Genomic DNA, 17,764 nt, shown 5'->3' on the forward strand with positions numbered 1-17,764 from the left:
GTTGAAGAAGGCAAGGCAGTGGATGTTGCCTACATGGACTTCAGCAAGGCATTTGTCAAGGTCCTGCATGGGAGATTGGTGAAGAAGGTTCAGTCACTCGGCGTTCAAGATGAGGTAGTAAATTGGATTAGACATTAGCTTTGTAGGAGAAGTCAGAGATGTGTCAGTAACTAGTGGAGTGCTACAGGGATCAGTGCTGGGTCTGTTGTTGTTTGTCATTCATATCAACAATTTGGATGATGTGGTCAACTGGATCTGCAAATTTGTGGATGACATCAAGACTGGGGGTGTAGTGGACAGCGAGGAAGACTATCAAAAGCTTGCAGCAGGATCTGGACCAGCTGGAAAAATGGCAAAATGACAATAATAAACCAATTCCAATTAGCAATTCTGTCATCTGTACAGCAGTCCCTTTGGTAAATAATGAAGACAAGACCCCTCTAATAAAATGTGCTGTATTTCCTGATGTTTAATGCACAAGTATAAACAAAAGAACAAATTCTATGTATTAAGTGCAAGGTTCGGTTGCTGAAAATATCAGATGTTATGTTCTTTTTACAAACAGTGCTGCCACCTGAGGGCAGCAAATCAATGTACTGCTAATTCTCAGGCAGCAAATGATCACTGCTAGTTGGTGGAGAGGTAAAAACAAGTTAGTTCATATCTTTGCACTCAGTCATAGGGCAGTTATCCTGTACTCCAACTAAGCCTCCATTTTTTACATTAACATTTGGGTAGTATAAGTCAGTCTGCATAGATGCATGCAGTTGCCAACAGGACCACAAAATAGCACAAGGTAGCCTGATTAATTCTCCCAAACGGATTCTCAAACCAGTTAATATCACATCAAATTCCCCAGTAGCAATCAATCAACCCAGTATCCATGAGTAACTTTACTGGATTCTGTAATTGGTAATGAACCTGAATATTTGTCCAAGTAATCATTGCTTAGATCCACCTTTTGTTTTAATGTAGTCTTGCACTTCCAGCTTGTGCCCCAGTTCATAGCCACAAGTTGACAACTTGTCCCCGACCTGCCATTAATGGTTCCTTGGGGAAATAGCTGGCATCCTGGAAACTTGCAGGGCTCTCCACTGTTTCCATCTTCCTGTGTTAATCTTGTGTGGAACAGTTGATTTTGTAATCTGTGTGTGCCATCTTTCCTTCTATAGGCAGTACCTGGATGATGTGGGAAATCACAGCTACAATCTGCTCTTTTGCATCCAAGGCTTAATCCAATTAGGAATTTATATTTGTAAACTGTGAAAAAACTTCCTGAAGTTCACATTCCAAAATTCTAAACCAAAGCATGAGATGTTTCGAAATGTGACTTTAAAAAAAAGCTGATGAAAGAGTGTTATGCAATCTCTGCTGTACCCCACAAACATGCCAGATTAAGGGGCAATCTGTTTTCAGGTTCTGTCTGTTTCAGAACAAGGAAGACAAAAAGAGGTGGCTGTTCCCAATTTCCTCCATGTCACCTTCCACAAAGTGGAATGCTACCTTAGACAAACGTATAGCCCTTCTCCATGTGATATTAAGAATCAAAGCTCCTATTTTCTACTTTCATGGAAACTCAAATGTGTGTGTTGCTTGAACTTGCAGCATCTGCAGAATTCCTCGTGTGTGCGAACTCAAATGTGATAACGCTTTGAACCATAAAGTCTTTGTTCTGTTGTCTTTAGGTTAAACTTTCAGGATCACATCTAACGCCCCAGTGCTATGCTTTTATCACCTATGTTCAGGTATGTAATAATTCATTTTCAGTATATAGTTGTATTGATTTTTCTGGCAATTTTGATGCATTTAAATTGTTATTTAATATTTGGATATATAATATGGGGCAATATTGTATATTGCTTGTATAAACGCAAAAGTTATCTGCATATTACAGCTCAGCCATTGAGCCTTAAGTAATCCTGATCCTGGAATGTAGTAACTAAATTGAAAGCTCCCCTTTCGTGCTGAAGATTAACTCCAGTCTCAGGGGAATATTGTTGTGGTTGAGGTGAGTTGTAGGTTGAAAGGAGCAGGCATTAACCAAACATTGAGACAGCAAGGAAAATAGAGAATTAAACTAAGCTTGCTTCTACTCATACATGATACATACACACATTCCGGTAAGGGAAGTCAAGTGGGAATTATTAGTATGAACATGGATTGAAATTTCACTTGGCACTAGGGAAAATTATGCCTCATAGAGATCTTTTGTCAGTTTGGCACAAAGCAGCGGTTGAATTTGCAGTAATTCTTCAGTGCCACATCAAACAATTTACTTACCTGAACGAATGTAGCTTTAATATAAACAAGGGCAGCGTAGATATCCAAGAAAGTATTTTAGAAATAAGTTGTTCTTTTTACTTCATTTATGCTTTTGATCTCTTTGAAATGACAATCATTACTGCTTTGGGAACTCCATTCCACCTTCCCCTGGCAGAATGACAAAGTTTAAGGCTAGTTTGTTTTGCCTAACTCTGGCCAGTGTGTGAATATATCATTACTGATTTGCAGCAAGCAGATCAGTGTTAGAAACAAATCTTTGACCATTCTAACTTTTTGAGTTTCCTGAATAGAATATCCAGAATGAGATGATGAGCTTTGGAGGAGGTGCGGGGAAGAAGAAGGACAAAAAGAAGGAAATGGCAGCCGTTAGTGCAGCAACGGTACAAGATCTTCAAAATCCTAAACCTGCATCAGAAGCCTTTCGTGCACAGTGTAAATGTGGATGAGGATGAACATTGATAGTTTTTGTCTCAGCTCACCCAACCATACTCGCCTACTTCAGCAAATAAGAGCAAGTTTGCAGATGTGCAAATCAAAGTAATACACACGGAATGCTGGAGGAACTCAGCAGGTCAGGCAGCATCTATTGAAAAGAGTAAACAGCGTTTCAGGCCAAGCCCCTTCATCAGCACGCAGGAGTCCTGATGAAGGGTTTCGGCCCGAAACGGCGACTGCTTACTCTTCTCACAGAAGCTGCCTGGCTTGCTGAGTTCCTCCAGCATTTCGTGTTACTTTAACAAATGACTGTTTTTCTTCTCACCTATCCAAAATTTAAATTCCTATCCCCATTCCCATTCTGACATGATGAGGCAACTCTCAGGTTGGAAGAGCAACACCCTCGTATTCTGTCTAGGTACTCTCTAACCTGATGGCATGAGCATAGATTTATCCAACTTCTGGTAATTTTTTCCCCCATCCCCCTTTTCCTCACTCTGGTCTCTTACCTCTTCTCCTCACTTGTCTATCACCTCCCCCCCGGTTCCCCTCCTTTCCTTTCTCTCCAGCCTTTACCTTTTCCAACTATCACCTCGCAGCTTCTTACTTCCACCTGGCTTCACCTATCATCTTCTGGCTTGCCCTTCCACTTTCTCTCCCTGCCCCCCCCCCTTATTCTGACATCTTCCCTCTTCCCCTCCAGTCCTGAAGGATCTTGGCCCAAAACATTGACTGTTTATTCATTTCTATAGATGCTGCCTGACCTACTGCATTCCTCCAGCATTTTGTGTGTGTGCATCTGCAGAATCTTTTGTTTATCCTATTCATTTCATCAGCTTATCAGTTTTATCAGAACTTGAGTCATAAGAGTAATCATTTGCTGGTATATCCTTGTGTATCTATGACACAAAATTTACAATAATTTATTGATACAAATGTTTTGTATTTTGTGACTCATCTCTTAGCATGGATAATGACTATTGTAATAAATTATTACATTTCTATAGATGGTGGAAATAGAATTGTTCAGATATTCTGTTATCAGCACACTAATGCTATCATTTCTGAAATTACTTTAGAAATTGCTATCACCATTGAGATTTACAGTAACTGAATAGTAAAGGCTTGTAAAAGCTTGTGTTGTAATCATTACCTACTCTTTCATTGACCTTTTGCAAATGGTCTGTCAGGATAAACAGCTGAAAACTTGTTATTCTATTATCAGGCTCGAGTACTGCGCGAAAGCAAGCCTATCCCCAACCTAATATTTGCCATTGAGCAGTACGAGAAATTCTTGATTCATCTTACCAAGAAATCAAAGGTAGAAAGAAGGCTATCCTTCAATTGTTAATTTATGAACTAACTGTTTTATTGATCAAAAAAGTTAGATTAATCTGTAGTGATAAAAGACAATGAAGGAAATTAAATCAATTACCTCCTAGAGAAATTTATCTTTCTATCTATGACAGCATATGACACATTGCAAATAATAAAAAATGCCACTAGGCTCGATCGGACTTTTTTTTTAAAACAGTTCAATTGTAACCAACTCCAAAAACCTATTGGCTAGTTATGTTCTTAATTTGTTTAGCTCTCCATTAATAAAATTGTCTTCAATCATTTTTATCATCCTCAATATTCTTTCATAATAACTTGTTCTAGAAGTCAATTAGCTTTTGAGTGAAGGAATAAAATTTCCTATTGCAGAGGTGATTTTTAATTCCCTACAATTTAGCATTTCATTGCAGAATGACTGACTTGGGTATATTTTCAAACCTCCTTGTAATCTTGAAAATCTGATATTCCAAAGTAAACAAACTTAACTTTTCTCATCAATTATGCTTTTTAAGTATGGTATTTTCATTTTTCTGCCTATAAGTGCATTAAGATCTGACCAAATGTGCTAGGTGAAAATTCCTAAACTATATTTTTCAAAAAAAACAAGATATTTAGACATAAAAGACATACTTTGTCTTGATTTATCTTTTGCTACTTTATTCAAATTTTAGATTACTGATGCATCTGGATTTTGATTTTACTTTACTCCTCACAACTCTGCAATATATGCTTGCCGATAAGAAATGGAGTGTTCAATTTTTCTGTGAAATTTGCATAGTTTTTCTCTAAACTGCTGCAATAGATCAAAGTATCATCTAGCAAGCCCTAATGCTGGGGTTCCCAACTTTTTTATGCCATGAACTGTTACCTTTAACTGCCCTAATGCATTAGAAGTCTTTGATACTGTTTCCTAGCAGTGTAGCAGCCAATAGCCAATTCTGACCCTCATATCTGCACTGCAAATTACTGCAAATCTAACCACTGAATCAATCAGACTGAGGAGCAGAATTAGGCCATTTGGTCCATCAAATCTGGTTGCTGCATAGATTTTTGTACTCAATAGGTATAAAATTTGGTAAAGTGCAACAATGTACGTTTTATTTAAGATTCTACAGCCCCTAATTTTGAACCGCAAGGAGGTAAAGATCCACAAATTTAAAATGACAACCTTCAAAGATTTTTGAGGATGAACTATGGGCTAGTCAGTTAATTAGTTGTCAGCAAATTTGAAGGAAAGTATCTCAAACCCTATGTTTGTGGTAAAGATTATTGATGTATTCAGTGATCTGACAGAAATGGCAATGGTAATTGAGTTACTATACAGTATCAATGAAGTAATGAACTACGTGTATAAAAATCAGTTAACTAAGCAGATTGTTCTTTTCCTATGGTATTTAATGATTATGGCTGTTTGGCCCCATCCTTGCTGCAGTTAGCCTGTTTCTCCCAGTCATGTTTTGCTGCTGACCAGCTTTGTGATTAACCTTACATTCCACTAAGAGGGTGTTTCTCCTCCTTGTAGGTGAACTTAATGCAGTACATGAAGCTCAGCACGTCTCGAGATTTCCGAATTAATGTAGCCACATTGGACGCAGCGCTCCAAGAACAGGAAGATGGAGATACTCAGCAGGACGAGAATGACGCTGGTGATCAGGTGAATTTTGAAAAATATTTTGTAGCTTTTGCCACATAGTCTATACACCTCACCTTCCATCAGTTCAGTATTACTCACCATTAGTTGACAAAATCTCTTAATTTCAGGCAACATCTCACTCAAAAGTTTACGCCAGACTGCTGTAATACATGCTATTAAGCAAGATCCAAGGCTGCAGCTGTGGGTCTCTCCAAGTGATTTGATTTGATTGCCAAAGAAAAATTAAAGAGGAAAAGGTTGAGGGGAAGCAACTGGGACAGCACTATTTATGTGCCTTTAAGCCTGCATGAGACAGCTATATTTAATTGTGTTGTTTTTCTACTAGGGAAAAGAAAGGAAATTCATTGATGTTCCTTTATTTTCTAAGAAAGGAAAACAATCTCATTTTCAATTCACTGTGACTGAGAGCTGCTAAGATCAACCTTTAAGAAAGGAACAGGAGGGACTACAAATGGATCTCTTGTTTCAGTACAGAATATTTTTGGTTAAAATAAATTCTTGAGTCATTATAGAGAAATCAAAATAAAGTTATTCATTTGAATAAAGGGCACTGGAAATACAAAATTCAGCCAATAGGGCATCAGCTTGAGAGTGAAAAACAGTTACATCTGAAACGTTAATTCTGTTTCTTTTATCACAGACGCTGCCTGGGTTGTTGCGTCTTCTCAGCATTTGCTGTTTAGTTTTCATAATGTAAAGGGTAAATGGGACTAGGAGATGATCGAAACTGCTATAAGGGGAAATTTATAGGAAAACATTTCAAACATTGTTACATATATAGTAACCAGAATGGTCCTTAGCATGGTTATATACAAAAAGGTTTTTTTTTCCTATCTTAAGCAATCAAACTATTGAGAGCATTTTATATTGGGTCAGGAATTTTGCACAGTAGGATTGGAAAAAAATGAACTTTTATGCTTTGATTAAATGTGCAAGTCGATTCCCTTTTGATTAGTGATGGGTAATGAGGATGGAGCACCCAATTACAGTGAGAAATGTGCCAAATACCATGCTCGTTCGAAGAGACTTTAAATACACCCCGTTATTACTGCTACCCAGTGGTTCTAATCCCTGACCCATGAATAATCACTGGGAAATAATCATACTGATTTGCCAAGTGGTTTGTTCATAGCTCATACTGATACAATTATAGTAATTACAGCACAGGAAAGAGAGAAGTAATCTTTCAGCATTACTGAAATTTTGTGTTAAATGAAGCATGTATATTTAAACAGAGGTTTCCATATTGTACAATTAATATAGTGGAACTTTTTTTTTAACTTTCCTTATTTAGTCAAATACCACTGTAGATGAAAACAGAGAACCAAAGAAGAAAAAAAGAAAAAGATGAATTAAGAACACCGGTGAATATTTTGTCCAGTTAGGATACTAAAGTTAAGCTCGTACACGAGATCTGAACCATGCAAAATGTTATCACCTTCTCTTATCAGTTTTGAATAATTTCCCATTCTGATATTGAAGTTGGTCCTGATGGGTGATCTCAAAGCTTCAGTTTGTACAGTTCATGTTGCAGAAATACTACATACAAGTAATTCTGGGTGAACACTGCTCTTGCTTTCCTGAAGTTGTCTTTTGTAGTCCAATGTTTTCTTGTTCTGTGCTCACTTTTGTTTAAGAGAACCGTTCGTTTTTTCAATGATTTGGTAAATATCTAATGCTTCTCCTGCCAGACAGGGAAAAAACCATAAATTATACTGTATAATCTATTGCAAAATCTGAAAAATACAGTTATTACAGTGAAATAAAATTCTTTTTCCAAATTATTGAATAGCCTTTAATGAACATGCTCATTAGATTTGTGCTCATCAATTTTTGGATATTTAACATCACATTTTGGTTTATTTGGTTTTATGAAGAAATTAAAATAGAAATTTGCTATTTCAAGCCTAGGAAAGACCAGTCCTTCCCATATTACAGGCACTGTTTTGTGCTGTTTGGATACAGTTTCACGCATATTAGCAGCCTAATTTCCTCAACCAGCTGCCTGCTTCCAACATTAACTGGCCTGGTACGTGGAATGATGAGATTCATTCTAAGTACCCCTATTAGTCATAGAGCCTGTGTACTTGTAGGCATAACCCTGGCTGCTGCTTCCCTAGATGGCAGAGAGGGGTGAAATATGGCAACACTTAGCACTGTGACTACTGAAAAGCCACTCAGCTGATGAAGCGGGTGGGCAAAGGACAAGGGGCATCATCACTGAGTTACTCTGTGCAATTTTAAACAAAAAAAAATCACTCAGTAGTAATCAGCAGAAATCGGTTTGATATTCCCTTCTCTCCCTCAAGTACCCACTGTAACATTCGTTTTAAATGGCTTAATATATAATCACCTATTAGAAAGAATTATTATCCATCCCGGGGACCCAGGAGGAAGATTAAGATTGGGCTTAGATAGAGTCAGTATCAATCTCCTACTTGAGAGCTTGACAAAAACTCTGACAAATGCTAAGCTTGTGGGAGGCACGGCAAGGCAATGTTAAATGGGCCAATTGCCAGGATCCAGAACTTTATACAAGATTCATTTTTCACAGATGGTGCCAAAAAACCCAGATGTATATTTTGTAAGGTTCAAATGATAATGACTAAAGTGCTGCCACTTAATCTTTTAAAGCAAAGAGTAAAAGCTGATAATTAATTAACATCTGGTACTGCACAGCTCTTACAAGCCCCTCTGTCAATTCTTTTGTACGCTGAAGACTAGAGGAACAGCAGCCCTCCTGCAGAGGAGGCAATTTGTTTGTTTAATACATGGATGTGCATCATATTCAGCCTAAGAATTGAAGGGATGTAAGTATTCAATTTAAATGCACAGATTAGCAAAATGCATTTAGAGAGAAATGTTGATGAGTTACTCTAACCAGTGAAGGAGCAAAAAAAAGGATGTTAATTTTTAGGTCTGTTGGTCATTTCCACATTACTGATTTTTCCCCTGCCCATTCGTTATCCAGACCTTTCCTCCATACAAGTCTAGTTGTCTTTCTCTGTGACTTCTTCCATGGTAACATGTTCCACATCACAATTAACTACTGGCTCAAAACGGCCTTTTTTCATCTTCATGGAGCCAGTTTCTAAATTTGTACAATGTCTTCACCCTAATCCTGTTCTGCAGCAAAATTTGTATGTTATTCTGATTCTGAAATGAAAATTTTGCTGATTGTATTTTTGTCAAATGCTTTTACATCCCAGCAAAAATTCATTTTCTCAAAAAAAGCTTTCTTGATCAACATAGATAGAAGTAGAAGGTAGGGATTCAGGCCCTGATGCCTACTCTGTCTCATTCAATACAACGATGGCCGATCTTTTACCTCGCTTTTCTATACTAACCCCATATTCCTCGATTCTGATTTAAGCAATCTGATTCTTTGAAATAATCATTCACTGCCCTCTTTGGTAAGATAATTATAATGATTCACTATTCTGAGCGAACAAATTTCTTGTTTCAGTCCTGAATAATAAGAGGCAAGAGCAGAATTAGGCTATTTAGCCCATTGAGTCTGCTCTGCCATTCCACTATTCCATTCAAACCCATTCTCCTGCCTTTTTCCCCCTTAAACTTGATGCCCTTACTAATCAACAACCTCCGCTTTAAATATACCCATAACTGGGCCTTTGCAGTCATCCAAAGCAAGAAATTCCACTGATCTACCACCCTCTGGCTAAAGAAATTCCTCCATCTCTGTTCTAAATGATATCCTTGTATTCCAAGGCTGTGCCCTCTGGTCCCAGGCTCCACCACTATAGATAACATTTCACGTCTGCCCTATCTAGCCCATAGTTTAGATATTAGATAGGTTTCAATGAGATCCCCTCTCATTCTTCTAAATTCCTGTGAGTAAGGGCCCAAAGCCCTCATCATGAACTCTTGCGTTCCCAGGATCATTCTCATGAACCTATTATTTAGAGACAGTAATCCTTGATTCTCGATACCCCAGCCAATCGGGCATAAGTAGCTCAGAAGCAAAAATGATGTCCACTTCTATTTTCCACATTATCTACCCCAAGCTGCAGGAATTGTTACATTTTCAGGTTTAGCCATGAAACCAGAATTAATGACAATTTCACCCACAATTCCAACAACCACTGTTACATGTAAGTGCCAGAAAATACGGTTCTCCCACATGAACAGGGATTTTTTTCCCCCCGTCTGCTCAGAATCAGGTTTAATCACTGGCATATGTCATGAAATTTGTTGTTTTGTGGCAGCAGTGCATTGCAATACATAAAAACTAAGTTACAATAAGCATGTATTTTTTAAATTAAGTAGTGCAAAGAGAGAGGGAAAATAATATACTGAGGTAGCGTCCATGGGTTCATTGACCATATGGAAATCTGATGGCAGAGGGGAAGAAGCTGTTCCTGAAACATTGATTGTGTCTCTTTAAGCTCCTGTATCTCTTCCTTGATGGTAGCAATAACAGGACATGTCCTGGGTGATGGGAGTCCTTAATGATGGATGCCGCATTTTTGAGGTATTGCCTTTACAAAGGGTGTCCAGGATGCTGGGGAGGCTAGTGCCCATGATAGAGCCGGCTGAGTTTACAACTTTCTGCAGCTTTTTCCGATCATGTGCAGTGGTCCCTCTATTCCAGACGGTGATGCAACCAGCTAGAATCTCTCCACAGTACTTAAGTAGAAATTTACTATAAGTCACATTAAGAATTAAGAAAAGAAAAAAAGCGCAAAAAGAGTAAGGTAGTGTTATTCATGGGTTGATAGACTGTTCAGAAATCTGATGGAGGGGAAGAAGCTCTCCCCTGCTAGACTCTACAGGGTGTCCAAAAGCAGAATGCAAGCTTGCTAGATGCCCAGTGCGTTTGCTGGGACATCGGCCTACGGAACCTGCACCCAGCTTAGATCTGTGACAGGATCTGCAATCCTGTTCATTGGAACAGAGAACTTCATGGCTGTAACAAGTTAAATGTTTAAAAAAAATAATTACAGCAAACACGGCAACTTAAATGTTTAGAATTAAATTACTTAAAAATTGTACTTTGGATTGTCAGATCACAGTTTGTTGTAGTCGGTGTGACTAGGGCCTTTCTGAATGGGTTCTGGATGCTTTTGCTCTGCTTTCTGGATATGAATCAGGTTTAGGTGTAAATTTGGGTATACACGCCTTAATATACCCTCATTGGGTATATTTAAAACATTGTTTAATAGGTTCTTGATTAGTACATGGATGGTAGGTGTATGGAGGGCTGTGATCCCAGTGCAGATCAATGGGAGTAGGCGACTTAAATGGTTTGGCACAGACCAAATGGGCCAAAGGGCCTGATTCTGTGCCGTGCTTTTCCATGATTCTTGTAAGTCAGCAGTCCCCAACCACCGGGCCGCGAGGAAACGATACGAGTCAGCTGCACCTTTCCTCATTCCCTGTCACACACTGTTGAACTTGAACATAGGGTTGCCAACTGTCCTGTATTAGCCGGGACATCCTGTATATTGGGCTAAATTGGTTTGTCCCATACAGGACCGCCCTTGTCCCGTATTTCCCCCGCTAAGGTTGAGCGTTCCTATGAAACCTTTCGTGCTGAAATGGTGTAAAGTGAAGAAGCAATTACCATTAATTTATATGGGAAAATTTTTGAGCGGTTCCCAGACCCATAAAATAACCTAGCAAATCATACCAAATAACACAAAACCTAAAATAACACTAACATATAGTAAAAGCAGGAATGATATTTAAATACACAGCCTATATAAAGTAGAAATAATGTATGTACAGCCTAGTCGGGAAGATTAAGCCAAAACCGATTTGTGGGGGGAAAAGTTGGTAACGTATGCACATGCGCACACAGGTGCTCGTGCAAGGCTTCATGGTCATGGTAGTCTTTCTCAGGGTAAACACAAGTGTCCCGTATTTGACTGTTACTTTTGTCCCTTATTTGGGAGGAAGAAAGTTGGCAACCCTTACTGTAAAAGACATGTTGAGGTGAGTTTAACCCTACTTGATTTCCCTTCATCGCCCCCTCCCCACCCTGCCCGGTCGGCCCGCAAGAATATTGTAAATATTAAACCAGTCCGCGGTGCAAAAAAGGTTGGGGACCCTCTGTTGTAAGTGGTTCCTAAGGTTGTTATAGACAGGGGTGGTAGTGGGAATAAGCTCCCACTACCTATAAAGTGCGCCAAGTGGCGTGCGACTCTAACAGCCTCTGACAACCAAGCCCAAATCTTGGCCTCCACGTGTGGCTTAGCTACTAGGCCCGGCAGAACTGTTTTTAGCAAGAGAAGGGGAAAAGGCGGACCACTGGCGCCTCAAAACCAGTTGCTTCGGGCAGGTGGGACTTATCAGCCTTGGATGGCAGCCCACCTAGGAGGAGGAGGAGGAAAACTCTGATTTCAAACCTGGGTAACAGCCAGTTCTTCAAATCTTCCCGCCCAGGCTTGTGCCCTGGAGAAGACACAGTCCACCAGAGGCACAAACCCATGATCCCCTGGGATTGACAACTGCCTACTACAACTAGGAAATGCATCAAAGGTTACAGGAAGAAGGTAGGAGAATGAGGTTGAGAGGGATATTCAATGAGCCATGATGGAATGGTGGAACAGACTTGATGGGCCGAACTGCCTAATGCTCATCCTATGTCCTATGGTCTTATATCGAAGGTTTTTGCCTCATACACTTCTGCTTTGTCGATGAAGAACAACAAACATTAACGAAGGTACACTGATTTCAGAAGTTTTAAAAACGAGTCCAGTAGAGATGATATTGGTGACATGAAACAAAGGTGATACTAAACCCAACTTTGTTTCGCTGCACATCCGCGAATCTGGAAATGGATAGACTATCTGCATTATTTGGGCGTCCACTGCTGTTAAAATGGAAATTGTCAGAGTAATATTTTATATGCACTTAGGATTACAAACACTCCCCTCTCAGGTTAAGTAAAGTTGGAAAGTTTACTGCTCAAGCGTAGCAGCAACAACAAACCTCACTAAATTTAACTGGTTGCATGCCGTCTGGCATGAAGTGGCCAATGCAGAGGAATGGAAAAGCTGCAGAGAACTGTAAACCCAGGCAGCTCTGTCATGAGCACTAGCCTCCCCACCACTGAGGATATTTAGAGCAGCAATGCCTCAAGAAAGTAGCATCCCTCATTAAGAACCCTCACCATCCAGGACATGCTCTTTTCTCATTACTACAATCAGGGAGGAGGTACAGGAGTCTGAAGACTCGCACAATGTTTTAGGAACAGCTTCTTCCCCTGTGCCATCAGATTTTTGAATGGTCCATGAACCCATGAATAAATATTATCTTACTATTTTGCCCTCTTTATTTGCACTTTTTTCTTACATTTCTTAATTTAATTAGTAATTTTTATGTATTGCACCGTACTGCTGCTGCAAAACAAATTTCATGACATATCAGTGATAATAAATCCGTTACTGATTCTAAATGTAACCAAAAACTCCCAAGATCCAATTAAAATCTTATGATATTAGACAATTACCTTGATTTTGATTCCAGCAATTTTTTCTGCCTTTCCGATGCATTTATGTTTCAAGGCATCTGATCACTCTCACTTCAAACTATTTATTCTATTTTGTATATAAAAGCAGTTTATGTTTTGTCACACAATACAATCCGCACAGCTGTCAACCATACCTGGTGGGATCCCATATCGTCTCTGCAGCCCAGCAATGTTGGATGGTGTCTGGCAATCCATCATCACTTCCTTCCTCAGACAGTGATCGATATCCACTGTGCTAAAGAAAGCCACGGACTGTGGCAGGTCCGGCATCCCAAGTTTGTAGGCAAACATGCAACTTGAAATGAGAGAATAGTGATCCACTGTTAGTATAGATCACTTCATAATATTCCATTAACTGCATATCTTGTTAAAGATTAAAATTTTCTCTTTGTAAACCCCCCACATTTGTTTTCCTGGCTTGAAGATGCTAATTCTTAAAGAGCTGTGACATGGGTACAAATGATTCTCTGGCTATTTTTCATATTTACTGTAAAAAGGTAACAAAATTCAGGTTAACACCGGTAAATCCCAATAACACAAGTCTGGTGATTGCACATGCACTTCTAGGTACTAAACAGGTCGTCAATCAAAGTCAAAGTAAAACTTATTATCAAAGTACGTATGTTACCATACATTTCCTTGAAATCATTTTCTTTCAAGCATTTAAAGGTAAATAAATCAATAAAATTGATTTGGGGCTTTAGGGTTCTCACATTTTTCCTGTCATTAATTCTTTGGGGTTTTTCTTCTGTTTCATGGATGTCTGCGAGGAGTAAGAATTTCAGGTGGTAATCTTGTATATATTCTCTGATATTAAATATAACCAATGTGCAAAAGGAGACAAATCATGTAATAAAATAATTTTCTGAGATCATGAGTCGTAAAGAGTCCTAGAAAGTGAGTCTCTGGGTTGTAGAATCAGTCAGTTGTGGTGAATGTAGTTATCCACACAAGTTCCAGAACCTGATGGTTGGAGAGTAATAACTATTCCTGAACCTGGTGTTGAGGGACCCTAAGGCTTCTGGATTTCCTGCCCGATGGTGATAGCAAGTAGAGAGCATAGCCTGGATAGTGGAGATCCTGATGGTAGATGCTGCTATCTTGAAGCAGTGCTCCATGTATATACCTAGTGGCCAAGGGATTGTGATCAGAGGTATCTCGTACTCAAAACACGAATGAAACTACTCAGCTTAACAACAGTCCTGTTTTGCATACTGACCCAAAATCAAAATAACCACCAAAGAAAGAAAAGTCCCTTACCGTGTCAGGAGGTTAGTAATCTGCAATGCCAACGCAGCTCGATATCTATCTTCACTGTTTACTAAGTAACGGACCTCATCGTGAATGCTGATGCAGAATCTACCATCAATACCAAATTCCTCAAACAGCCACTTCATGGACACCAACATCAGATGGAGGTAATCCACAGCTGAACTCTGTACCACCCAATTCACTCGGCTAGTCATGAACTGTGAGGGGAAATTAAAGTAGTCAGACCTCGTCCCATATGCATGTGAGGCGTATACGATGCCTTGACAAAGTATTCAGCCCCCACCATTATTTTCACATTTTACTGTCTTATTTTCTAAATTTAAAATATATTGAAGTAGGAATTTTGAGCTAATTTACAAAGCATTGTGCATCATGTCAAATCAAAAGAAAAATTCCAAAACCTGTCAACACTACTAAAAATTAAAAACCAAAACTGAGACTAAAGAAGTAATCATCTCCTCTGTAATTACTAATCCAACTTTCCTCAGGTGTAATACTGTATATTACCTTATCAACTCGCCCAATTTGTTGATGTAGAAAATTGGAGTTTCCTCCACGATCTAATTGTAAATTTTTGGTACTTTTTTTTCTTGCTGGCGGTTTGATGTTTATTTTTAGAAGCTTTTTGTATGATGCATGGGTCCAGGGTTGAACACCTAATGGGATTCTTCCCCTCACTTTTTCTTGCTTAGTAGGGTTTTTTTTTCTCTTTTTTTATCACCTAAATTTTTTCAATCTTTAATGTTTTTTTTCTTGAGACATTGTAAGTGTTGGTTACTTCGATGTACTCTTGTTAATTTTGGATAATCATAATAAAAAAATTGGAGAATTGTGGCAACCCACTTTCTGGCACACACGAACCGGCTCACAACAGCGCGCGCAGGCAGAGGGCCGGCCCCAAAAAGGGCGCCAGGCCATCTTCACCAGCAGGGGGAAAATCCCGCGCGCAGAAAGGGTCTGGGAATATGCATTCCCCACAGCAGTCCCACCCAGGGAGGGTGCGAACGGGAAGTCTTTAAAGCAGGCCGCGAAGTTTGAATAAATCCCTTTCATCGCAACTCTAACTCACCGACTCCGTGTGGTTGTTCTCGCGCTGTGTAGCACACCACTACAATTGGTGACCCCGACGGCCCAAACGACATTTGGACCAGAGATGACCGACGCTGCATCTGTTCACGCAGTTTCGTTAAAACTGCCAAGCTTCTGGACGCTGCGACTCCAATTATGGTTCGAACAAGCAGAAGCACAATTCCACATTTGGCAGATAACCTCTGAGTCCACTCACTACTACTACGTGCTGAGCTCACTCGACCAGGAGACAGCTGCACAAGTTGAGGAGTTTATACAGTCGCCCCCGGAGGATGGCAAATACACAGCATTCAAAGCTCTGCTCATAAGGACTTTCGGACTCTCACGGCGCGAACGAGCACGCCGCTTAATGCACCTGGATGGTTTGGGAGTAAGGCCGCCGTCAGCATTAATGAACGAGATGCTGGCCCTGGCTGAAGGACACAAACCCTGCCTCATGTTTGAGCAAGCGTTCCTAGAGCAACTGCCCGAGGACATATGCCTGCTGCTGTCCGATGCAGATTTCAGCAAACCCCGGGAGGTGGCGGCCCGAGCAGATGTGCTGTGGAATGCCAGGAAAGAGAGAGGGGCATCCGTCACACAGATCACCAAGCCGCGTGCCCAACGACAGACCAGACCAGGCTCGGCAGCAGAGCCTACAAAACCCGGCGACGGGAGTGAGGAGCCCAACGAACAATGGTGTTTCTACCACCAGCGGTGGGGCACAGAGGCCCGCCGCTGCAGACCACCCTGCAAATTCCCGGGAAACGCCAGGGCCAGCCGCCGCTGATGGCTACGGCGGCTGGCCATCAGGACAGCCTCCTGTACGTCTGGGACAAGCAGTCGGGACGCCGCTTTTTGGTCGACACCGGAGCGGAGATCAGCGTCTTACCTCCAACGAGTTACGAATCCGCAACAGAGAACCGAGACCCACCCTGAGGGCCGCAAATGGCAGCACAATACGAACCTATGGCACCCGCACTGTACGGCTAGAGTTCAGCTCCAGCCGGTTCATGTGGGACTTCATACTGGCCGCCGTGGCCCAACCACTCCTGGGGGCGGATTTTCTACGAGTCCACAGCCTGCTGGTCGACCTGCAAGGGAAGCGATTAGTCCACGCCAAGACTTTTCAAATATTCTCCCTGGGTGAAGCACAGTTGCCAGCCCCACACCTGGACTCCATCACGCTGTCCGACGACAAATTCACCAGGGTCCTGGCGGATTTCCCATCAGTACTGACACCGCAGTTCACGGCAGCCATGCCCAGACACGGAGTACAGCACCACATCCCGACCCAGGGACCACCCCTCCACGCCCGTGCTCAAAGGCGTCCCCTGGACAAGCTCCGACTGGCGAAGGAGGAGTTCAAGAAGATGGAGGAATTGGGGATCATACCACGGTCCGACAGCCCATGGGCCTCCCCCTTTCACATGGTGCCCAAGGCAACGGGGGGCTGGAGACCATGCAGTGACTACCGCAGACTGAATGAGGCTACAACGCCAGACCGCTACCCTGTGCCGCACATTCAAGACTTCGCAGCAAACCTACACGGCGCAAGGATCTTTTCCAAGGTAGACCTCGTCCGGGGATACCATCAAATCCCTGTACATCCGGACGACATCCCCAAAACAGCACTTATCACCCCGTTCGGACTTTTCAAATTCGTCCGAATGCCGTTTGGTCTAAAGAATGCCGCACAGACTTTCCAGCGGCTAATGGACGCGGTGGGACGCGACCTGGACTTTGCATTCATCTATTTGGACGACATCCTCATAGCCAGCAGTAGTCGGCAGGAGCATCTGTCCCACCTCCGCCAGCTCTACTCCTGCCTGAGCGAATTCGGCCTTACAATCAACCCAGCCAAATGCCAGTTCGGACTCGACACCACCGACTTCCTGGGCCACAGGATTACTAAAGACGGGGCAACCCCACTGCCCGCCAAGGTAGACACGGTCCGCAACTTCCCCTGACCCAACACAATCAAAGGCCTGCAGGAATTTGTGGGTATGGTGAATTTCTACCACCGTTTCCTCCCCTCAGCAGCCCGAACCATGCGACCCCTGTTCACTCTAATGTCGGGTAAGGGCAAGGACATTACCTGGGACAAAGAGGCCGCAACCGCTTTCGTTAAAACCAAAGAAGCCTTAGCAAACGCCGCGATGCTAGTGCGCCCCAGAACGGACGTTCCTACTGCCCTCATGGTGGACGCATCCAACACA

The 17,764-nt window shown here is 41.4% G+C and overlaps 2 protein-coding genes across 6 annotated transcripts in view; one reads left to right on the forward strand and one right to left on the reverse strand.

The window, feature by feature from the left end:
• Positions 1 to 7,138, forward strand: part of fanci (FA complementation group I) — a 92,370-nt gene extending 85,232 nt beyond the window's left edge. For 2 of the 3 annotated variants that reach the window (XM_063066082.1, XM_063066083.1), the window contains exons 34-38: positions 1,686 to 1,745; positions 2,574 to 2,663; positions 3,944 to 4,039; positions 5,579 to 5,710; positions 7,005 to 7,138. In XM_063066082.1, the coding sequence (XP_062922152.1) occupies positions 1,686 to 1,745; positions 2,574 to 2,663; positions 3,944 to 4,039; positions 5,579 to 5,710; positions 7,005 to 7,061 (435 nt within the window). In that variant the 3' untranslated portion in view covers positions 7,062 to 7,138. The remainder of the gene's footprint in view (positions 1 to 1,685; positions 1,746 to 2,573; positions 2,664 to 3,943; positions 4,040 to 5,578; positions 5,711 to 7,004) is intronic. The other variant, XM_063066084.1, reaches the window with a different exon arrangement.
• polg (polymerase (DNA directed), gamma) overlaps positions 5,759 to 17,764 on the reverse strand; it is a 74,024-nt gene continuing 62,018 nt past the window's right edge. For all 3 annotated transcript variants that reach the window (XM_063066087.1, XM_063066086.1, XM_063066085.1), the window contains 3 exons: positions 14,466 to 14,674; positions 13,340 to 13,500; positions 5,759 to 7,394 (listed from right to left, as the gene is read on the reverse strand). In XM_063066087.1, the coding sequence (XP_062922157.1) occupies positions 7,333 to 7,394; positions 13,340 to 13,500; positions 14,466 to 14,674 (432 nt within the window). In that variant the 3' untranslated portion in view covers positions 5,759 to 7,332. The remainder of the gene's footprint in view (positions 7,395 to 13,339; positions 13,501 to 14,465; positions 14,675 to 17,764) is intronic.

Source organism: Mobula hypostoma, chromosome 13, assembly GCF_963921235.1.
Source record: "Mobula hypostoma chromosome 13, sMobHyp1.1, whole genome shotgun sequence".
NCBI lineage: Eukaryota > Metazoa > Chordata > Chondrichthyes > Myliobatiformes > Myliobatidae > Mobula > Mobula hypostoma.